The sequence below is a fragment of the Hemicordylus capensis genome, chromosome 5 (genome assembly GCF_027244095.1).
Source record: "Hemicordylus capensis ecotype Gifberg chromosome 5, rHemCap1.1.pri, whole genome shotgun sequence".
NCBI classification, from domain to species: domain Eukaryota; kingdom Metazoa; phylum Chordata; class Lepidosauria; order Squamata; family Cordylidae; genus Hemicordylus; species Hemicordylus capensis.
In genome coordinates, this window is record NC_069661.1 from 64315014 (window position 1) to 64339963 (window position 24950).

At 42.8% G+C, this 24950-nt stretch overlaps 1 protein-coding gene across 7 annotated transcripts in view; it reads right to left on the bottom strand.

The window, feature by feature from the left end:
* Window positions 1–24950, bottom strand: part of GATB (glutamyl-tRNA amidotransferase subunit B) — a 56600-nt gene that overhangs the window by 10746 nt on the left and 20904 nt on the right. For all 7 annotated transcript variants that reach the window (XM_053251969.1, XM_053251968.1, XM_053251966.1 and 4 more), the window contains 5 exons: window positions 18144–18228; window positions 16605–16649; window positions 14552–14741; window positions 8141–8274; window positions 5451–5529 (listed from right to left, as the gene is read on the bottom strand). In XM_053251969.1, the coding sequence (XP_053107944.1) occupies window positions 5451–5529; window positions 8141–8274; window positions 14552–14741; window positions 16605–16649; window positions 18144–18228 (533 nt within the window). The remainder of the gene's footprint in view (window positions 1–5450; window positions 5530–8140; window positions 8275–14551; window positions 14742–16604; window positions 16650–18143; window positions 18229–24950) is intronic.

Sequence of the window (24950 nt, forward strand, 5' to 3'; positions counted from 1 at the left end):
GCTTGAGTGGCAAAGCACTATAGTGATTCCAAATATTCCAGAAATTTAGGTGGCTCTTGAGCTTACGAAGAACTTCAATTTTTATACTGCTGAAGCTAGCACAACTGCTGTAGTCATACACCATTTGGGGTAGAATCTGTCCACACAAACATACAGGTGAAACTCGAAAAATTAGAATATCATGCAAAAGTTCATTAATTTCAGTAATGCAAATTAAAGGTGAAACTGATATATGAGATAGACGCATTACATGCAAAGTGAGATAAGTCAAGCCTTAATTTGTTATAATTGTGATGATCATGGCGTACAGCTCATGAGAACCCCAAATCCACAATCCCAGAAAATTAGAATATTACATGAAACCAATAAAACAAGGATTGTAAATAGAACAATATCGGACCTCTGAAAAGTATAAGCATACATATGTATTCAGTACTTGGTTTGGGCCTCTTTTGCAGCAATTACTGCCTCAATGTGGCGTGGCATGGATGCTATCAGCCTGTGGCACTGATGAGGTGTTATGGAAGACCAGGATGCTTCAATAGCGGCCTTCAGCTCTTCTGCATTGTTTGGTCTCATGTCTCTCATCCTTCTCTTGGCAATGCCCCATAGATTCTCTATGGGGTTCAGGTCAGGCGAGTTTGCTGGCCAATCAAGCACAGTAATCCCATGGTCATTGAACCAGGTTTTGGTACTTTGGGCAGTGTGGGCAGGTGCCAAGTCCTGCTGGAAAATGAAGTCAGCATCCTCATACAGCTCGTCTGCGGAAGGAAGCATGAAGTGCTCCAAAATCTGATAGACAGCTGCATTGACCCTGGACTTAATGAAGCACAGTGGACCAACACCAGCAGATGACATGGCTCCCCAAATCAACACAGACTGTGGAAACTTCACACTGGACTTCAAGCATCTTGCATTGTGTGCCTCTCCATTCTTCCTCCAGACTCTGGGTCCTTGGTTTCCAAATGAGATGCAAAAGTTGCTCTCATCAGAAAAGAGGACTTTGGACCACTGAGCAACAGACCAGTTCTTTTTTTCTTGAGCCCAGGTAAGACGCTTCTGACGTTGTTTGTTGTTCAGGAGCGGCTTGACAAGAGGAATACGACATTTGAAGCCCATGTCCAGGATCCGTCTGTGTGTGGTGGCTCTTGATGCACTAACTCCAGCCTCAGTCCACTCCTTGTGAAAGTCCCCAACACTTTTGAATGGCCTTTTCCTGACAATCCTCTCCAGGCTGCGGTCATCCCTGCTGCTTGTGCACCTTTTTCTTCCACACTTTCCCCTTCCACATAACTTTCTATTAATGTGCTTTGATACAGCACTTTGGGAACATCCAACTTCTTTTGCAATTACCTTTTGAGGCTTTCCCTCCTTATGGAGGGTGTCAATGATGGTTTTCTGCACAACTGTCAAGTCAGCAGTCTTTCCCATGATTGTGATTCCTAATGAACCAGACTGAGAGACCATTTAAAGGCTCAGGAACCCTTTGCAGGTGTTATGGATTGATTAGCTGATTGGAGTGGGACACCTGGAGCCTAGACTGTTGAACCTTTTCACAATATTCTAATTTTCTGGGATTGTGGATTTGGGGTTCTCATGAGCTGTACGCCATGATCATCACAATTATAACAAATTAAGGCTTGACTTATCTCGCTTTGCATGTAATGCGTCTGTCTCATATATCAGTTTCACCTTTTAATTTGCATTACTGAAATTAATGAACTTTTGCACAATATTCTAATTTTTTGAGTTTCACCTGTATCTTTTTCTGCAAGGGTAAGTAAATAAAGCATTTTTAAAGAAACCTTCTTCTGTTCTGGCAGCCCTTCACTACCCTTCTTCTCTATCAATACAGAAGATCAAGGTTACCGATTGAATAAAATCTCTCTTCTGTTGCCAAAAGGACCTTACGTGTTATACCGACAACTTCATAACTGACATCAGGCAATAATACAGTTAAAACAGCTAGGACTAGCAGATAAGATAGATCACTGCTGAAGAGGTGACTGACAAATTGAAGTATGATGGTTGACACAGGATTAAACCAAACTGCTGTATTTTCTTTTGCTATTCAATTTTCGAAGTCATGTAAACAGAACAGTAGCCACCTTCTCTAGAGAAGATGAACTTCACTTCAAAAGATCAGCGCATACATTCCTTTGTTTTCAAAGCATCTCAGGTGATCAAGAATCTAACCTGCATAAGCAAGGACCTCCTCTATACAATATTTACTTTTGTACCCATGGTGAAGAACTATCTCTTGGGTTCGAAAACCTTAGTTTTAAAGTAATAGGTACAAATTATAATACTGTTATCTGTTCTATATAGCGCAGCTTTCACAAGGTCACATGGGAGAGTTGTGTTCGATTAAGGCAGGCTGACGTACTACAGGTACCAGCACTGAAGATTGTGCTGGTACCTGTACACCAGCACTAGAACACACACACACACACACACACACACACACAAACACACACACACACACAGTAGGTTCAGACACTAAAGTTTTGGCACGCTTAATAAATACCATCTTCACCCTTTTAAAAAACAATTCTATTGGTAAATTTTCCTTTATAGAAAGAATGCGCCCCACCCCCAAAATAATTAAGTGGGATGTCCAAACTGGTAAATAAATGCAGTTCATATGTCAAGGTATTTACAATACCTTGTAAAAATACTTCCATCTCTGAAGAAGAAACATGTCATTCTATACTAAAAATGGTGAGTATTCACCAATAAAGTGCTTATTTTAAAAGATGCTGTATACAGTAAAAGGAAAAAACTGCTTCCATCAGGTTGTTACATTAAATAGCTACTTTCATTCAGCTTTTAGTGAACAGCTTCTTAGATTACACGCCATATTAGCCATATTCAGAACTTAAACATGTCATATGAAAAGGAATTCTCGGCATTGTTTGTTAGAGTGTCTTATGTGTCTAACAAACTTATTTCGGTCAATGACCAGAAACAAAAATAAAACAGTTAGTATAACAATTCCACCTACCTAACAAACCTATATATCTTCACAACCCTACAGGATACAGCAGTTTGTCAACAATAACAATAATAAAATATCTTAGAACTCAGAATCAGCTATAAACAAATCACATCTAATCTTACTGTATACCACACACACAAAATCTTAAGGCCCCCTAAAGTCATCTTTTCCTCTCCTCCTCAATCCAAGTAACCTCCTTTCAGAGCATGCATGTCCTTTCTACACAACAGCCAGGAAGAGATAATAGTGCTATTAACAGATTTTGCAGTTCTTGATAAACTTTACAATTTAAAAGAATGTGTTTGTAGTGGATTAACAGCCTTTGTCTCAGAGCAAGCTCACGTGAGGGAAAGAAATGCTGAATCATCCCTGCTGAGCTGCCTGGCTAGGCTTCTCCTAAAACTATTCTGTATTATCAGGAAGTTCAAAATGCTGCCCCCACCACCCCTTTTCCCTACAGAAACTCTCTGGGCTTGGAGTGGGATAACCCAGAAAAACACACTCTTAATTTGGACAAGTACAAAAATCTTCCATGTGCAAGCCTACACGTGGTGAGAAAACTGATAGCTGCTGAACATTTGAGGACATGTTTGCACCAGAGGAATCCCCCCATAGCCCCCCCTTTTCCCGAGCTAAAAACCAACTCAGAGAGGCTTGTAAAAAGAAAGAAAAACCAGTTTTATTCAATTACTACAGACTGCTTCCATCTGAGGCTTTCTCAGCTTTTAGATACAGTTAAGAATACTTAGTGGGATTACAAAAATAGGTTGTCTTAATGCATGTTTAAATATTTAAAGAGGCTTTTGCAACACCCTAGGTAGTGTGGGCGTAGGCTAGTGTTTACCTACAATGTAATTGAAATAAGAAACTATAATAGAACAGTATCAAGAATATGCAGCATGCGCACACACAAAGCAATATAACATCCCTAATGCCCAGTCTGACTAAACAAACTGTTCCCTATGCTAAACTTCCTGAAACCATAAGCCCTGGCTCCTTGCCTTGAACTCATCAAACTCTTGATGAGAATTCAAGCTTCCTGCCCTCCTGTCTTTCAAGGATCTGCAGAGTTATTCTCCTGCAGCCAACATCCAGCCTAGCTTCTTCTCACAAAGAACTCCCTTCTTCTTGGCACTGATTGGCTGAGCCCTGGAGTTCACCAGTCAGTCAAGACAGGGTTCACTTCCTGTTAACTCTTGAGAGGGAGGGGAGGCTCATCACTACAGTGTTCTATTGATTCTATCACACCAGAATTGCAAGGACATTTAAAAATGGAACTTTTAGATATTTCCCGATAATAAGGCCAAGGGTAAGGCACAGCATCGGGCCATAGTAAATGCCCTTCTGTGATTCAGAACCGTTATTTTGCTCAAACATAGTTGTGAACATGTTCAAAACAATTAATACTCAGCATTGTTTGTTAGAGCACTTCACTTGTCTCTCATGTAGGAATGAGTCTCAAACTACATGCAAAATTATTCATGCATGGTCCACACCTTTCAGAGTTATCTTATGAGCTTCCCAGGCTGCAATAGCAAACGGAGGACTGGCCTGATAGGGATGCATCATAGGTCTCTCCCTGAAGTCATTTCCCACCTCAAATTCCACTCTCTCAACAAGCTGCTTTGTGCCCCATGGATGAAAAGAAATGGATATCCATCCTCCATGTGGTGAAAGGGTACTGGGGGCAAAGGAGGGTAGCATGTTTTAAAGCTGGAAAAACTACCTCCCCCACACTTCCACTGAATATTGCAGCCTGAACGGCTATTTAAAAGACATTAGTTAGGCCCCTGCTAACTTAGCAAAGAGACACCTTTTAACATGGTGATTCTCTTTATTTAGCAGGGGGAGAGCAACTGGCCCTATCCAAACCCAGCACAGCATCCCTCCAGTGACTGTTGCTGGTGTCAATTTTATGTTTCTTTTTAGATTGTGAGCCCTTTGGGGACAGGGATCCATCTTATTTATTATTTCTCTTGGGGACAGGGATCCATCTTATTTATTATTTCTCTATGTAAACCGCCCTGAGCCATTTTTGGAAGGGCGGTATAGAAATCAAACAAACATACATACGGGGGGTGGGGCATGGTGGAGAATGCCACACATTATGACCATCACATGTACATTTGGGGTTGAGGTTACAGCTTTATGTTTATTGAATGTAAACTCCAATGAACAAAATGGGGCTTACTTCTGAGTCAATACGCACGGGATCATGTACCCACACCACCACCCTCTATGGCATTGCTTATGGGTTTCAACATGTTCCTGAATGCCCCTCCTTGCAGGTTTCCTGTACTTGAACATCAACGTGTTCAAGTGATGATAGAGAATGTTGCTTTTGTTTTTAACAAAGAAATAAACTCTGAATTCCAAACTGAAATGCTATGTGAAATGAACGCGCTCAAGTGGGAGATAATGGTGATTAAAACAATAAAATAAAAGTACTCACTTGTTTGGCTGCTGAAGTGGAGATCTCTCCATGTTGAAGGAGATTCAGCAGTTCAGCCAAAAGAAGAGGACTGATTGGACTGCAACATGCAAAGAGTAAAATGAGGAATTCAGCTAAATATGGTTGTATTATAGCCAGGAACACTGTTCCCTCTAAGGTGTGAACGCCCACATGTTTTCTGATGTCCGCTCAATTAATTTTAGATCCTGCTCAGCTTGAATCAGGAAGGCCCCACTCTGAATTCATGTGCACACACACACAGCCTTGATACTGCCACCCAGAACAAAACTCATTCCACACATGGATTCAAAAAATTAGACAACACTGTCCAAGAATGTATAAAAACTGCCCCTTTATTTCTGTGAAGTTTTCCACTTTGCTTCCTGGTGTTCTCCAATATCCACAGAAAGTTTGTGGAGTGTATCAGATATCTTTGATTTTACCAACAGCTTCTAAGCATCAGGATTCTTGTTTTCTTTCCTATTGAAACAACAGTTGTGAAAAGTAGGGATGTGCAAAAAATTTTGGGCACAGATCGATCTGTGCCCGAAACGAGCAATTTCAGGTGATTCGGGGCTGAACCGAATCACCCCCGATGCCCCCTGATATTTTTCGGGGCCGAGCCGAATCACCTGAATTTCGGGGCCAAAAAATTCGGGTGATTCAGCTCATGACCGATTTTTTGGGAATTTTTGAAGTTTTAGTGACTTTGGGGCAGTTCGGGGGCATAGCATGGGATCTGGGCAAAAAGAGTGGGGTGGGGTGGTAGTGCCTAATGGGTGCAGGCTACCACCCCAATTTCAGGGGGATTGGGCAAAGGGCTGATTTTGGGGGAATTTCTGAAGTTTTAGTGACTTTGGGGCAGTTTGGGGGCAGAAAGTGGATCTGCCCCAAAAGAGTGGGGTGGGGTGGTAGTGCCTAATGGGTGGAGGCTACCACCCCAATTTCAGGGGGATTGGGCAGAGGGCTGATTTTTTGGGAATTTTTGAAGTTTTGGTGTCTTTGGGGCAGAAAGTGGATCTACCCCAAAAGAGTGGGGAGGGCTGGTAGATAGTGCCTAATGGGTGGAGGCTACCACCCATCCCCAATTTCAGAGTGATTGGGCAGAGGGCTGAATTTTGGTGAATTTCTGAGGTTTTTCTTCATAAGGTGCAGTGTCCTAGATTGATCCATTCATCATATTCTTAGTAAATGAGAGTGTGAAAAAGTGAAAGTGGGGTCATGAGAGTTGTTTGGTTGAAAAAAATCTCATTTGCTATCATAGAATGAGAATTCACACCTCAGCAAATAAGGGAATAACATCCCTTCAGAAAAACTTCTGAGGGGATGGGTGAAATTGGGGACGGGTGGTAGCCTCCACCCATTAGGCACTATCTACCAGCCCACCCCACTCTTTTGGGGCAGATCCACTTTCTGCCCCCAAACTGCCCCAAAGACACAAAAACTTCAAAAATTCCCCAAAAATCAGCCCTTTGTCCAATCCCCCTTAAATTGGGGTGGTAGCCTCCACCCATTAGGCACTACCACACCACACCACTATTCTTCCCCAGGCCCCACTTTCTGTCCCAAACTGCCCCAAAGACACGAAAACTTCAGAAATTCCCCAAAAATCAGCCCTTTGCACAATCTCCCTGAAATTGGGATGGTAGCCTGCACCCATTAGGCACTACCACCCCACCCTACTCTTTTTGCCCAGATCCCATGCTATGCCCCTGAACTGCCCCAAAATCACTAAAACTTCAAAAATTCCCCAAAAATCAGCCCTTTGCCCAATCCCCCTGAAATTGGGGTGGTAGCTTCCACCCATTGGGCACTACCAACCCACCCCAATATTTTGCCCCTGGGCCCCTTTCCCCCCCCAAATCGATTCAGATTCGGATTAAATCCGAACCCGAACCGAATCAAGGGTGATTCGGGTGGCCCATATTCGGGCACAAAACAGAACAGGGGTGATTCGGTTCGGGTCCCAAACCGAATCACCGAAAATCCGAATTGCACACCCCTAGTGAAAAGTGATGAACATTGTAGGCTAGATATAGTGTTCACACATTTTACATGCACAAATGTATGCTCACTATTGCTGGGAGTGCCATGATTTCTCTGTTTTGCTACACTGCATTGATGTGCAAGCCATGAATAATTGGAAAAGTAGAGCAAAGTAAAAAGTCTTCATGTGCCTGTGGACAGACAGGACCAGAAAATGCCAGCTACTGACTTTTTAAGAAGTTTTGCTTTTTCATGCTAGTTAGTACATTAGGCTTTTCCCAAATATGTGCTGATCCAAAACTAATCCAAATCATATATGTCCTGATCCAAATATAGCTGTGCATCAGAATGTGCAACACATTGAGAATAAGAATACAGATTGTCATTCACACTCCGGCATATATCCTAATGGGCATTCAGCCTTTCCCTTCTCCTCTTTCCAACTATCCGGTTGCCTATTTCCCCCTCCTTGATGGCAATAAATTGGACAGAATTTAGCAGAATAAAGGTTTAGGATAATAGCCTGCAGCTATGGACCAACAATCTGTATGTTGGAAATCAAACTTGGCATTTTTTTGCAGCATCCCTAATGACAGTTCAGGGACATCAACAGATGACAACTTACAAAATGTACTATTATGAAAGACTAAGCTGTTGTGTACAATATTTATTTGATCAAAACAATGGAAGGTTAAAAGGCTCACCTTTCCTTTACTTCAAGATTATGGTGTTTTAAATAGCCAAGTACATCTTTTAGAATCCAGCCAATCACCTTTTTTGGATTCATTTCTGTTGCTTTCACCACAGTTTCAAAGAATTCCATTAACCCATCTTCATTCTGTTTAAAGAGACAATATTTATTAACAAGGGAGCAGACAAACCCAACAAATAACAGTCTGCACCTCCCTGCAATCCTACCCAGATATTCTTTGGTCTCATTAAACATACAACATTCTCAGCCTCTTGGCTTTTCAGAAATACATGATAGACCTTCCGTTTTTGGGCCAGTTCTGTAGAAGTTCTAGGTTTACTGTTCAATAGTTGGGAATTAATACATAGAAGTTACTAGTTACAGTTACTTCTCTTGTAAGTCTGAGATCACTAAATACACACACTCCAAAATGGCATGAATACAAGCGTTTTCTCAAAACGCTGCAAATAGGTTGGGGCATGTAGGTATTCGGTGAGTACACATAAGACATTCGCTAACTCAGGCCTGCTCAACTTTGGGCCTCCAGCTGTTTTTAGACTACAACTCCCATAATCCCCAGCCACAGTGGTCAACAGCCAGCGATTACAGGAGTTGCAGGCCAACATCGGCAGGAGCGCCAAAGCTGAACAGCCCGATGCTTTCATCTCTCAATTTGGAGGCACATACTCCCCCACCTATGCACCCCTGCAAAGCCCAACAGCACAGCACAGAGACATGTAGGCACCCATATTATTCAGGAAAGGGTCACAGGGTATAGATGCACACACATATGTGCAAATATTTTTGTGCATCTAACTCAACAGGTAAAGAAAGGAATGGGTGAAAGTATACTGAGTGAAGAGGGGTTGCACAATTTGATTTAGAACAATTCACCACTCAGCCAGGAATTGCTCTGTTTATTATCAAATAGCATTAAGAATTTTGTCCCCCCCGCCCCCCCAAATGGCTTGGAATAAACTTTTGCTTTTGTAGATTTGAATCAAATTGGTCCCAAGCAACAGACTAGACATTTCCCTTCTAGTTCTTGCATTTTTAAAATACGTTAAGCAAGAATCAAGCAGTTTTTTTGCTTCCAGACAGCTTCTACTTCTGGGAAGTTGATCAAAATGCACGACAGACTCACATCACCACTCTCAGAGCAGACTTGTTCAGTACAGAAAGCTGGAGTAATCCTATGACTCATTGGAGGAGTATTTTGCTCTCAGACAGTTTGCCACTTTAGGGAATAAGCTCACACAAGACAGTCCCTGAATGGAATTTGCTTATATCCAATGCTGAATGCAAGTTGCTTAAAAATCCTAGCCCTTGTCCTGCCTCATTCACTTCAGTTAGTTTTCATCAGGAGTTTCAGGTTTCTGCTTGCATCCACTATACACATATTGTTAACAGCAGAACGAGATATTGGAATCGTACCTGGTAGAAAATGTAAATGTTTAGACATACACAGTTCTGATCTACCTGCGACCCTCTGTCATTTTTAATTTCATAAAACATACACAAGATCCCTTTTTCAGGAAAGAGGACAACTGCCCCAGGCCTAAGTATGACAGGGGCCACACTGTCATTAAAAACTGGGGTAGGGAGATGAAATATGAGGGAAGTGGGGGGAGAGGCTCAAAGAGTATACAGCTTACAGCCTCTCAAGCATTTTTTAAAGGGCCCAACATGTGCGCATACACACGTAGAGTGGAAGACTTCTGAGTGATCGGAAGATTTTAGAAGAAGATTCTGTAAGTGCCACACCCTGACCTCTTCCCTTCAGTATCCGTAAATTCCAGTCCATATGTATAGCCCCTATTCAATCAGATGAGAGACTTGACCAGCAGATAAAGCTGCAATGAACAGCTGTGTGCCAATGTAGGATGCCAGAATGAGAGCTGAGCAGCTGTTCTGCTTGAAGGACAGGCTTAGGATTCAGTTGGACATGACTTAGAATGAGACTGTGTCCTCAAAGTTTTGCACACTACTCTGTATCTCTCAGCCTCATCCCCCAACTTGCATATTTAACCATAAATGGCCACTCAGTTCCAAGACCCTTGAAAAGATTTGGTCTCCCTATGTGATCCTTACAAAGTAAATATTTTAATGTAGGCATTGACACTGAATGATGAAATTGCATTGTTCTAAGAGAGGGTGTGTGTGTACACGCACGCATGTGCATAAGATGCACTATAGAAAAATAAGCCCACTGAGAAGCTTTAGTATTGAACTGCCTACTTACTTAATCCTGAATACAATATGTCCTAACATTCCACAAGGGAAAAGGTGATTCCAACAGAGAGTGGATAGAACATTACTCAAAGTAGTCTCATTGAAGTTAAAATGTTAAGCATTTGTTTTCTTTTTAATTTCAATTTGAGTAGTATTGCTCAGCATGTCAGCCAATTAAATTAAATTGTAATAATAATGCTGAGCATCATTATAGTAACATAACATTACAATAAAAAACTAAGCAGCAGCAACAGATAATATGCAGTCTTTCTAGCCGAACCAAGACTGCAGTCCTCAGCACACACACCAGAGACTATGCCCCGCTGAAACAAGTGCTCAGTGCAGAGGAAAGTCTGCTGGAAATTTAGAAACACATGTAAGAAACCGCCCAGTGACAGACGCATGCCAACTGCAACCAATAAAAAGGGAAACGTTCAGAATGACATTGCTTGAATGCAATTTCCCCTCCATAAGTGTTCTCACTAACAAGTTGGCAGGGAGCATGGATCTTGCAACTTGCATTTGAAGGCATCCTGGTACCTATGCCATTTATTTAATGAGCACACTTGGGTGCTTTAACTTGAAAGACTATTTATTAGATTTATGCATCCACCCCATTAGCAATCTGCTTGTGTTCTTGATGTAAGCTTAACACATCAACAGAAACACCATGAATTCTCCAGTGAATTCAGGTTAGCAGGTATCTCAGTTTATTTTTTTAAAAAAAAAACATGATCTAACAGAACAATAAAAATCCTGAAGACCCACATGTAATGTAGGAAGAATGGAAAACAGGGAGACATTCTTGAACCACAAACATTAACCATAACACAGATGATTTTGAGTTATCAGAATCATCCATCATAGTGCAGTATCATATTCCACTTCATTTACTTTCAGCAAAAACTATGCAAACTTCCAGAAGTAGTCTGAAAAAATACAAAAAACCACTTCACAAGCAGCTAACTTGGGTTATCTACCTCAAACCCAGGATTGCATGCTCATGTGAACCTGGGCAAATGCCCCAAGCCCTAGTAGTCCAAATCTGGGTAACCCTGCTTCTAACTCTACTCTTAGCCCAGGTCAGTGAAGAGCAGGGCCCCCAGAACCTAGGTTTATCGATTGTATGTCTACTTTTCTCCATGTTTTTAGATTCCAGCAGTTGGCCGCCATATTTCTGAGAGAGTGCTGTATCTCAAGGGGCCGCTGTGAATGTGCTGCTCTGCACAGCACAATCTATGGTCCCATACTAGCAATGGCTTGAACAGGGTTGGCTCCACTTCCTGCCCCCTTGTGGCCAATCAGAGCATGGCTGATGACATCATTGAGTTTCCTGCCTCCTGGCTGCAAAATGCATTGTGAGAAGGTTCTCCCGATTCTTGGCAGACTTCCTGGTTCCAAGTTGGGGAGGGGGGGCACAGGGGCTCTGTCTTGGTCCTAGTACTCTTCAACAGTTTTATTAATGACTTAGAGAAGGGAATAGCTCAGATTTTCAGATGACACAAAACTGGGTGCGATAGCTAACATTTCAAGACAAAAATCTTGTTAGACACGATCAGAAACACCTGAAACAACAGAAACACAAGTGCCCAGAACACACACATACATACACAGGAGCCATAATGGCAAGCTCGGAGCTGGGAAGTCTGCCGAGTTTCAAGAGAACCTTCCCACAATGCACTGTGCAGCAGGAGGCGGGAAACCCTATGATGCCAGCAGCCACAACTGTGATCTGAGCAGCGGTTTGAGCCCTGGTTGGGAGTGGGAGCTTTGAGAGAGCTAGGGTAGGCCCTTACCTGCTCTCCATTGCCCCACGAAGCTTCCTGCTGGGGTGGTGCATGTCCCAAATTTCCCTGTGTGGTGTGAGCATGCACATGGCATCTGCGCATGCTGGACACCATGTGCCTGCTGGCACCATGCGGGGGTACTTGGGACGCACACCACCCCAGAAAGAAGCTGCATGGGGAGGGCAGAGAGCAGGTAAGGACCTGCCCTCCTCTTTCTTAAAGCTCCCGTTCCCAACCAGGGATTGAACTGCGGTTCGAGCACATCCCTAATAGATTGCGCTGAGCAGAGTGGCACACTCACAGTTAGCAGCCCCTTGAACCACAGCAAACATTGTATTTTTGTCTATTTTATGGTCCTGTTGTGTATGTTTTAAAAACATTTAGTCAGACTTGTATATTTATATTCCAATTTAATAAATTTTATTGTGTAACTCTTTTATAGTCTTATATTGTTTTAAATGTTTTGTAAACTGCCTTGAGATTGTTATAATGAAAGGCAGTATAAAAGTTTAACAAATACAAATTTCTAAATAATTCCAGCTCATTTTCTATACAGAAATAAAATTCAACAGAGGCAAATGAAAAGCTCTGCACTAAGGCAAAATAATCAGATGCACATAATTTGATTATTTGCATCAAATAATCAAGGGGGATACTTGGTTTGGCAGTAGTACATAGGAAAATGATATCAGGGTTGTATTAAATCACAACCTGAGCCAGCAATGTGATGTGAATTCAAAACAGGTTAATCTGGTTTTAGGCTGCATTAACAGAACCGGAGTTTCCGAGACACAAGTAGTTATAATTCCACTGTTCTCCACTAATCGGACCTCCTCTGGAGCCACAGTTTAAAAATTAAATAGACAATTGGAACAGATTCAGAGGAGGGCAACATGACTGCACCCTTCAAGTATCCAAAGGGCTGCCGCATAAAGGAGAGCAAAGACTTGTCCTCTGCCTCTCCAAAAAGCCGGACTAGATCAAGTGGGTTTAAATTGCAATACAGTAGATTTTGGTTTAATATTAAGATACATTTCTTAATGGTAACAATAGTTTGACAAAGGAACCGGTAACCTAGAGGAGCAGTGGGCTCTACTTCACTAGAGGTCTTCAAGAAGTGGCTGGACAGTAATGCACGATTAATCACACACACACACACACACACACACACACACACACACACACACACACAAGCCACATGGTTCCTCTCCAGGGCCAATATGTAAACAGTTATTTGTGGTAAAAGTAAGTGACCAAATAAAGTAAAGCATAAAGGTGCTGTTTGTATAACTATTTTTTGATAATTTACAGGGTAGTCCAGATGCCATGCATCAAAGATTACAGAAAGTACTTGGATTATAGTCCTATGAGACCCCTGTGCAACTTTTGGACACTGCAGACAGTGCGACCACATGGAATACAGCCACAAGCTGAAGAATAATAATATGTAAACAAAGCCCTAATGGCCCAACGTCCAAGACTGATTGAGCCAGTGTATTAAGGTGAGATATAACAATTGGGCTAATGAAGGCACAGCACACAGTGAGGCTATTCACATGTGCATGCAAAACCAGGCTAAGAGAGTCCAGCCCAGTTTTGCACATACGTATGTACTGCTGGGATTGGGCCGATCCCGGCAGCTCCATGCTGGCAAACCCGCCTATTAGGCCTCCCTATAAAATGTGGTTAAGGGAATGAGCCCTCCCTTAACCTCATTCTTATGATTGTCTGTCAGGTATGGCTGCAAGCAGCTGCAGGGAGCAGACTCAGGGAGGGGGAAATCCCCATAATACACCCTGCACTTGCACGTTGCATTACTGGAGCTCTGGGGGACCAGCCCAATCCCGGCAGTACACACACATGTGCAAAACTGGGCTGGGCTCCTTTCGCCCGATTTTGCACGCAGATGTGAGTAGACTCACTGTGGGGCTGTGCCTTCATTAGCCCAATTGTTACACCTCATCTTAATACACTGTAAGGGGGAATGATAGTCTGTGGGGAGGTAAGCTCTTCAGGGCTTCCTCCCTGCAAACCCTGTAGCCCTTTCTCACTGCTTGTGAGAAAGGGCTCAGAGTTGCATTAAAAGATCTACTACAGGGATGCTATACCAACACCACAGGCAAATACACTGGTGGGAAATGTTTTTAGGCCCAATATTACAACTGGCTCTATTCCAGCTATTAATACACGGATGCATATCAAGAAGAGCAGGTATGATTTCCAAGTACCTGTTACGTGCATGTGTCTAAGCAGAAAATAGCAAAAGGATGGCAGGCACATTTCCAACATGAGAAAAATCTATGAGAGCTGACAGTTGGCTAATATGACACTTTTAGGAGTGTTTTCTGAAGCACCAAATCTTTGAAGTGTCTTGGTTTCCTTGAACGTTCAATCGATAGACCTACCGATAAGGTGAAACTGTGTTGAGGCTGAATCCCATAACGTTCGACGAGTTTTGCTCTCTTTGTACTAGGGAGGTCGGGAAGCCTCTCCCGAAGCCAATCAATGCTCACCGCTTGTTGATAGCCTGTGGAAGCCGGCAAAGATTTAGCATCATGCAGAATCAATGGAGGGAGGTTTGGCTCCGGCATGAACCTGTGCGGGAACAAAGAAATGCTCCTCTGGTGTTATATTTGTATTTTAGCCAATTTGCCGCATCTCAACAACATGCGACAGAGCTGCTGCTCTCTTGATAATTATGCAACTTGATGTAACCAGACCAAATACTTGGAGTGCACAGCTTAGCACAACCCTCTGAGTAGCAACAGATAAGCCACTGTGCCAAGGTGTAGCCTCAAGCTCTTTTTGATGATCTGCCACTGGCTGTCAAAACAGCCAGCACTGGGAGAGGGAATAAATTTAAACCATTTTACACCCAAAATACAAACAAAATGCAGATGCCACTCATCCTTCTCTGTGCCAAACGGGACCTGTGATTCAGACCAACTGGGAGTATAATCTGGCAAAGGGAAAAAGGAAGACTGACAGCCAGCTGCTAAGAGTGTTTCATGCAGGTTGAAACCTCCCTCATATTAATCGGAGGAGTTTCAATGGAAAAAGCAAGCTGCGTTAAAAGTCAAGTTGCCATCTTCAGCAGGGTGCCATGGTAAATAAAAGTGAGTGACAACATCAAAGAACAAGGGCTCTAGTGAAGAGGGGGCTAATTCAAGCCCTCACAAAAACATGGTGATTAAAGTGCCAACTCCTTCCTTACATGAACAAATGATGGATTTGCAAACTTAAACAATTAAAAGCACTGCAATCTTGCTTTGCAAAACAGCTGGGATGCATTCCTTGAAGAAGCTACATTGGCGCTGCACTCACTACTTTCAAAGCTAGCTTTAAATGAACAAAAGCACATTGCAGCACAGGCTGCTCTCCAATTTATTCTTCCTGCTCACTTTGTTTTGATTTTCAAATATCCAAATTAATCTGTTTTAAGCAGGGAGACAGCTTGACACTAGCAGGAATGTAAAGAAACCATGCAACAACCACAGCCCGTTCTTCACAGTGTCCTGCAATTTAGAAAAACGAGGCTAATTAGGTTATTATTGCATTAGCCACCATTTATGACAGCATTGGCTGTGGAAAAATAGAAAAATCTCAAGGGCTGACCCTTTTTATAAAAACAGCAAGGGGGGAAATAGAAAATGCCCAAATAATTCAAAGACTAGACAACTGAAAATGTCTTTTAGGCAGTTTTGAACATACCTGGAAGCTGGATAACAGGTGTTTCTCTCTAAACCTGTTGGTACTCTAAACCCAAATCAGTCTAAGTATTTAGTGATTTTCTCTTCATTTCTGTAAAGTTTGGTTTGGACTTGTTTACGCAATTGGTAAAAGTTTAAGTATGATAAGTATTAGGCAAGGTTGCCTAATACTTATTTTATCATACCTGAACGTTTTGTTTAAGTATGTTTTTAATGTACTTTAAACAACGTATAAGTATCAACATACTTAAAGGTTGGCCAGGCCTTTTCTTCAAAACAAGTCTGCCTCCCACTGGCTGAAGATGGAAGCACTCAAACCTGACTATTGCTCAACAACGATCAAGTCAATGACTATTTCCTCCAGCAGGTTAGTACTAATATTAACAGTTACAAATGGTAATTCTCTTGCTAAAATATTATTTAATTTAATACAGCACAGCAGTAATTTTCTTCCCATTGCAAGTTAAAAGACGGGAAGTAACTACTCCTTTTCAGCTTCTCCTTGTTTGTAAGACACCACCGTCAGGAGTCCAGAGAGGCTAAGTACAGAATAAGGTCAGCCTTCCCATCAACCTGATTATTGAATTCTCCACGTCCCCACCATCATAACTACTACCAATATTTATTATTATTAGTTATTCGATTTAGCGTGTGGGAGTCTATGGAAGTCAAACCAACACTGAAAAAAGAAGTACAACTCTTAATTGATCAATTAAAAGCATATTTTACAAACAAAAATTTAAATTACCGATAGTCCTGTTTTCCTTCTTTATCTCTCATTGGTATTGTGCACCTAAAAAAAGTGGGGGGGGGAGGGGAGCGAGGAGAGAAAGCCATCAGGATTTATCAGTTTTATTGATGCTTTTCCATAGTGCTATAACTGTAAATCATCCTGGTCAAGTAAGTTTCATTATGTTATAATGAAATACTAGGCAAAATCCGTCCTTTACATTGCCCATACTAAGATGCCACTTTCTGGTCATAATTTAAGGCGGGGGGGGATTTCATAGCATTGAGAGGAGTCTCATTAATGTAGTTGTTTGGTGGCGGTTCAAGTGTTACCAAAAAAAAAAGAGTTCCAGACATTATTAGGGCATCTAGGCATTTTAAAAAGGAAACAGCTAAGAGTTTATAGTCAGTATCTTCAGTTAATGGGAAATATTGGCTGAATTAACATGTACCCAAACAGTTCCTCTTCTCTCACTGTTTTCAGAGTTTAAGGAACACTGAGTTTAAGGACCATAGTCCATAAGATGTATTCAAAAGGTTAAAAGTCATGCCTGAGAAATCAAGCATATGATGTAGATCCCTGCTGTATTATTAAGAGCATATTTTCATAGTCCCAACCCAGCATGAACAGAATTAGTTAGAATAGCTAACTTAAACAATTTAAATGGTGAATCTTGATATAAACTATTTTCCAGTATATTTACAGGGAAATGTGTTCCACTGAAATCAATGAAGCTTGAGAGCTTATTCACATAACCATCTAGGTATGTGCCAGGCAGAGGATGAAGACTAGTGTCCTCTTCAGATGTAATTTTAGAAGGATGGAGTACTCATGTACATTTTGGGCATGGAAGCCCTGCCTCATCAGTCATTCCCCATACTACCCCTCCCGCCCCGCTCACGATTACAATGTTCGTTGGAAGGGGCAAATGCTGTAAGAATGATGGCGGGTGCATCCATAATGGGTATGTTTAGGCACCTAAGCCTGCCAATCACAGAAATGTCTGCCATCACACTTACAGTGATTGCCCCTTCAGACGAATGCCGTAATCATGAGCAAGGCAGAAGGGGGAGTGAGGGAGAATGACTGACATGCTGGGGGAAGGTGTGCAACTTCCGTACCTTCTTTGGATGGCATACACGAATACCCCATCCCTTTAAAACAACATCTGAAGAGAACTTGTATGGGTTGGAGATTGTATGCAGTCATCACCATGGATAGGATTTGGCTTTCAACATCTAACAGAAAATGGAGCTTGTGTCAAAAAAACTGAATCCTCCACATGGCAGTGGATGTGCACAACCATCTTTCCACATGCTACCATATACTGTACAGACAATATAAGTTTTCTCATTCGTACCACATACTCAGTGAATGTATCAATTGGCCACATGCCCATATTTCTAAATAAATGTTACAATCAAAGTGCCAAAAATATTCAGAATCGGTCTTTGGCTAATCATGCACCCTCCCATGTTCTGTTCTGTTTAGTGCTATTGCAATATGTAAATAATCATTCTGCACAAGCAGTTAAGTGAAGAAGCAAAACGCCTTTACCCAAGCTTGGAATCAAAGGCTCTAGTTTCATTCAGAATTGTTCCTCCATTCTCCAGCTCTTCAATTTGCCTTTGTATTTCAAAGTCTTGAACAAAAAACAAGTTCAACTGAATTATGTTGCATCCTTTTCTATTTTTCACTGCCACACAGTAATTGGAAATAAACATTTTTTAAATCAATAATGTAAATGAAATGAGAGTAAGCCCATTTGTAACTGAAGGTTACAAAATAACTAAACTGCACCCAGATAGTTATGCAATGTGGGGCATATATCATGTTTAGTCATTTTTAATTTTGAAGATCAACGTACTGGGCAGATTCAGACATGATGCAGCACCATGATTTATTTAGCCTAATTTGTAGGTATGAACCTGTGCTAGTCAACAAACAGTGGTTTATTCTGGGCAAACTACAATATAATCCCAAGGCTTGATATTGGTTTGGTTGCCCTAGCCATGGTCTTGCATGATGTATAAACCCATAATCATAGTTTCATCTTGGTTTGTTTCATTAGTTCCACCCCTGCAGGGCTCTCACACACAGAGAGAAGGGATCCAAGCAAACCATGATGTGACAGTCTGTGATGCCAATATAAGTTTGCTAAAATAAAGTTAAAATAAACCATGGTTCCACTTAATATCTGAACCCAACCATTTTGGAACATCAATTCGTACAGTCATCATATCGGGTTGAGCTGATTGCAAACTCTTACATCATCTTTATTTATGATGAGCTCATGCACAAGTTTTGTACTTCACTGATCTCGTCTACAGTCCAAGGATGTAAAACTCTGTAAACTGATGTCAACAGATAAATCAACTAATAGATTGTATCCTTTCCATTTTGTTTTTAGTCCAATGCACCACTTCCTTGGCCACGTGGCCACATCCCTCTCACGCTATACTCACACTGCAGTTGGAATGTGTCTATGGCTCACATATCATTTTCTTATCATAGAATCTCTCATATCACCTTCATCTGAGGAAGTACTATTGTACTGGTATGAAGTGAAACTGATACCTAATAAATAATGATTCGTTAGTCAGTAAGACAGTTTACACAACTGAAAATTGGGTAGGACATGTTTTTGGCAGTGTAGGCCATCCTACCCAGTTTTCATACCCAGCAGGAAGGCAGGAACCTTCTTACCAAGGCAGGAAGAAAAGCTGTCCTACCCAGCTTCTGCCTCACACACAATCACTTCCCCAAACCCTACCTAGTTTGCATGTGTACGCACGTACACTTCCACCCAAGTCACTCCCCCCCAAAAAAATCAGGAGTGCACACAGCTCCTAAGTCTGGTTAGGACACTTGCCCTACCCAGTTTTTGATTGTGTGAACTGCCTGGTGGTGTTGAAGACCATATTGTAGATATGTTTCCTGCCATAACAGGGCAGGGAAAAGCTTTGTTTTCTGTTGAGAAAGCAATGTACTAATCTCAACAACGTTAAGCTTGGTCACCAAAAGCTGTTGGCCATTGCTACTAGAGTGCTAGGTTAGCTCTTGATTCTATGCCAGAAGCTGTGATACTGAACCAGAGTTCATGCACCCAGCTCTAAGTTTTCTAAATACAAGGATCAAGATTAGGCGGTAGTAACCTGATCACTGACAAGTTCAACATGTCATCAGATTTCCTGACATGTGCAACATCTAGATTTTAGCGGCTATTCTGAAATTCCATGTGAATTAAGGGCGGGGGGGGGCTCTTCCTCAAGGGCAAGACATCTGTTTTGCATGCAGAAGGTCCCAGGTTCAATCCCTGGCATCTCCAGGTAGGGATCAGAAAGACTCCCACCTGAAACCCTGGAGAGTTGCTTTGCAACCAAATTAGTCTGAGTTGGTGTAAAGCAGCTTCATATGTACTTAGCCCCATTCAGACATTATATTGTACAAGTGAATTTGGGCCCGTTAAATAACGGGTGCTAGTAATGGCGCTCCTGGCCCCCCGCCGCCATTCCCCCTCCCTCCGCCGTACGCCCCCCCTACCTTTAAGGGCCAAATCGGCCCAGGCACTTGCCCCCGCCAGGCCGGGGAGACGGAGACCGGGACCGGAGCGGAGGCCATGTAACTTTAAAAAAAAATTTGCTCCCGCGGCCGACACCGCCGACCACCCACCCTCCCTCCCAGCTGCCGAGTCCCCCTTACCCTGGCCAACTGCTGTCGGCCGAAGACAGCCCTTAATTTAAGAGGCAGAGAGGAGCTCGCAAGCAGAGCTCCTCTCTGTGCAAAGCCTCTTGCCGAACTGCCGCTTTGGGCGCTTGCGTCCCTTGCGCCCAAAGCGGCAGTTCGGCAAGAGGCTTTGCACAGAGAGGAGCTCTGCTTGTGAACTCCTCTCTGCCTCTTAAATTAAGGGCTGTCTTCGGCCGACAGCAGTCGGCCAGGGTAAGGGGGACTCGGCGCATGGGAGGGAGGGTGGGCGGTCGGCGGCGTCAAATTTTTTTTAAAAGTTACATGGCCTCCGCTCCGCCCCCGGCCCCCATCTATTTTGGCCGAGGCGGCGGCTCTGCCGCCGCCTCGGTCACTTTCCCCCGCCACCGCCTCTCTGGCTTCTTTGGGGCGGCCGCTTCTGGCCGCCCAAGATGGCTGCCGGGTGCCGGCGAGCGTGTCTCCCTTGCCCTGTTCTGGGCCTGCGCTTCGCGCAGGCGCAAAACAGGGCAGGGAGGCACGGACACATGCTTGGTGTCCGTCCACAGACGGACACCAAGCGTTTTATTAGAGAGGATAAGAGTGCAGATATCTGTACAGCCATACATGTTTTTGTGCAAATGGATGCACCTGGGTTCATTTTTAAAGTGAATCTGGATACTGGACCCTCAAATGCATGATATAGTCAGGAGGTATAGTACTATCCCACTTTTGCTATTTTTTGCTTAAAACCTTTACTTAGCTGACAACTGCAGCTAAGACCTAGCTTTCAAGCAAACAAGCTCTCTCTATATTGTAAACAGCCAATAAAACCAGCTATGCAGGTAAAATGCCAGCAGGGGAGGGGGTGCTTCCCAGTGTATTGCACAGAGTGTTGCATGTATGACTATCTGCCTGAGAGGCAGAATTCGTAGGTGTGCACTCAATGCAAAGAGCTTCTGGCTCTCAGGGAACAAGTTTGTTCCCTTGCAGCCGAAGTGGCTGATCTGGAGAAGCTCTGGGAAGCAGAGGTATGTGGACGAGTCCCCCAGGGACATGATAGATGCATCCTACTTCCAAGCTGACTGATCCTCTACTGTCATGGAGGAGAATGAAGGTCTCAGGGAAGGAAGGCAGTGTGAGGAAGAGGTAAATGCTTCCTTTGAATGGAACCCTTCCTTGGGTCATGTGCCCATATCCTCTCCCACAGAGGACACTCCTCAAGGTTGGATGCCTCCTAATAGTGGGTTATTCAATAATTAGGGGCATAGAGAGTTGGGTTTGTGACCTGTGTGTAGACTGGACAGTGACATACCTGCCTGGTGTGAAGGGTGCGGACATCACACAGCATCATTATAGGCTGTTAGGCAGTACTGTGGAGGGGTGCATGTAAGCAACAATGATGTTGGGAAATTCAGACAGGAAATGCAGACCTTCTAGGAGGTCCTAGAAACCAAATTTAGGCTGCTAGGTATTTAAGTCCAGGAGCCCCAGGGTAGTGTTCTCTGAAGTGCAACCTATTCCACGTGCAGGGCCAACGTGATGGACAGAGCTGAGGGGTTTCGATGTGTGGATGAGATGGTAGTGCCAGAAGAAGAAGTTTAGATTTATTGGGCACTGGGGTATATTTTAGGGCAAGCAAAGCCTGTACAAAGGGTCGGGCTCCATTTGAACCAAGATGGAACCAGACTGCTGGTGCTTAAAATATAAAAGGTCACAGAGCAGCTTTTAAAATGATGCCTGGGGAAGTGCCAACAGGAACTGGGTGGTATCTGGTTTGACATGCAAAATCCTCTTAGGTGCAAACTTTTCAAATAAACCAGAAGGGGACAGAGTAGAACAAAAAGGTCAAATGACAGTAAGGGAGACAGCAGCACACACCAACACCAGGTAAGAGGCTCGGTGTATAACTGTTTATATACCAATTCCAGAAGCCTCCAAGCGTGAACTGGAGTGCTTGATGGGTGAGCCGGATGGCTGAACTGGAGGGCTTGGTTGTTAATGAAAACACAGATATAGTGGGCATAACGGAAGTATGGTGGAATGGTGAGAACCAGTGGGACACTTACTCCTGGATACAAACTACAGAAAGGACAGGGAGGATGCAGTAGCACTGTATATTAAAGAAGGGATAGGATCCAACAAACTAGAAGACCCTGGAGGACCGGAGCCCTCCAAAGAATCTTTATGGGTGACAGTGAGAGGACTGGAAGGAAATGTGTTACTAGGGACTGCTATGTGTTCTGGTGACCTGGAGTTGGAGAAGCAAATCAGAGAGGCATTAAAGAAAGACAGAGATGTAATAATGGGTGACTTCAATTACCCACACATAGAAGGAGCAAAGTCACATCTGTGTATTGACAGAAGCCAAATTTCTAGACAAACTAAAATGACTGTGCCTTAGAACAGCTGGTCATGGAAACAATAAGAGAGAAGGCAACCTTGAACTTAATCCTGAGTGGTGCCCAGGACCTGGTGCAAGATATCAGATTTGTAGAACTACTATGGACAGTGACCATAGTGTGATCTAGTTCAGCTTATATGTGAGTGGAGCATTGCCAAGAAAGCCCAATACTGATGCATTGTACTTCAGAAGAAGAAACTTCTCAAGAATGAGGCGACTGGTAAAAAGGAGCTGAAAGGGAAGGTCAGAAAGCATAGAACTTATTTAAAACCACAATAAAGAAGCTCAGTTGGATTGTATAACAAGAAGGAAAGCTACCACCAAGTTCAGGATGCCGCTAGCAGGGCTAACAAGTAGAGTAAGGGAAGCTATAAGAGGGAAGACTTCCTCCTTCAGAAAATAGAAGTCCTGCCCAGATAAAGAGAACAGAACAAACTCTGGCAAAAGAAATGCAAGGAGACAATAAGGGATACAAAGAGAGAGTTTGAGGAGCATATAGCTACAAGTGTGAAGGGGAATGACAGAAATTTCTTAAAAAATATCAGAAAACCTGCCAGGAAAGTGGTTGGACCCTTAGATGATGAAGGTGTGAAAGGGATTAAGGAGCATAAGGAGATTGAAGAGAAGCTGAATGAGTTCTTTGCATCTGTCTTCATGGCAGAGGATACTGACCATATACCCACTCTGGAACAGAGTTTCTCAGCCTTGGAGGCTGAAGAACCGGGCCACTTTGCGGTGATGAAATAGGATGTTCTAAACTGTCTTGAAAACTAAAAATTAATAAATCACCAGGGCCAAATGGCATCCACCCAAAAGTTCTAAAGAAACTCAAATGTGAAATCGTTGATCTCCTAGCAAAAATATGTAACTTCTCCCTACAATCAGGCTTTGTACCAGAAGACTGGAAAGTAGCTGTAACTCTGCTTTTCAAAAAGGGATCCGGCGTGGGGGGGGGGGGATCTGGGAATTTACTACTAGTAGCAGTAAAAGATAAGGGGCCTTGAGCACCTTTCTTGTGACAGCATCTGGGGCTTTTAAGTTTGAAAAGAGTGACTATGGGGAGACGTGATAGATGGATATAGAATTATGCATTGAATAGAGAAAGTGGATAGAACATTTTCTCCCTCTCTCACCACTAAAACCAGGGGTCATCCCATGAAACTGAAGGCTGGGATATTTAGGACCAATAGAAGGAAGCACTTTTTCACACAACACGTAATCAATCTATGAAATTCTCTGCCACAGGATATGGTGATGGCCACTAGCTTGGATGGCTTTAAAAAGGGCTTAGATAAATTCATGTAGGACAGATCTATCAATGGCAAGATGCCTCTAAATACCAGTTTCAGGGGAGCAACAGCAAGAGAGGGGGCATGCCCTCACCTCTTTCCTGTGGGCTTCTCAGAGGCATCTGGTGGGCCACTGTGTGAAAAGGGATGCTGAATTAGATAGGCCTTGGGCCTGATCCAGCAGGGTTATTCTTAAGTGTACTGCTATACCTGCATTCAACAGAACATGTGAATCACTGTAGCTGTGTACAGATCTGTACCGATGTACACTGTATATGTGTCGTATGAGTGTTGAACATAATATATGAATGGGGCTTTTGAGTTGTCAGAGTGTATTCCCACATTGTATAACCAAAACACCAGGACCTCTTTGCTGTATATCTGGCTGAACTCCAGAATACCCACTTTCAGGATGAAATACTTTTTCTAAAAAAATTATGAAGGCTTTTGATGGAATATGTTAATCTTAGGTTGGATTATGGCATTCATTTTACGACTGCTTAAAATGAGATATTAAAATAAGCATTTATATAGCGCTGTTGAGTGTTCAAAGTGCTTTAAAGGTTTTATTTTGTTGCACTTCTTACAAGAACTCTGTAAGCGAGACTCATTATTCCCAAACTGCAAGTGGAAGACTGAAGCTGAGAAGGAATAGCTTGCCTAAGGTTACCCGGCAAGTTCATAGAAGAGGCGAGATTCAGACCACGGACTTCCTGACTCATTGCTCAATCTCTTACCCTCCAGTCTACAGCAGCTCCCATTTTAATATGTTTCCCCAATGACTATATATTTTAATTATTTTGCATTATGATTTTATGAAATGTTGGGCAGCTGTCAGACTAGTCAGTCATGACTAAGCACCATTGACATCAATGAGACAAGTTAGTTTCCACGGACTTAGTAAAGATCAACACAGTCTGGATGCCGCCAATCCATAACGCGCCTGAAGACAAATTCGATTAGGTGGGGTGAAATAATGATATAAATAAT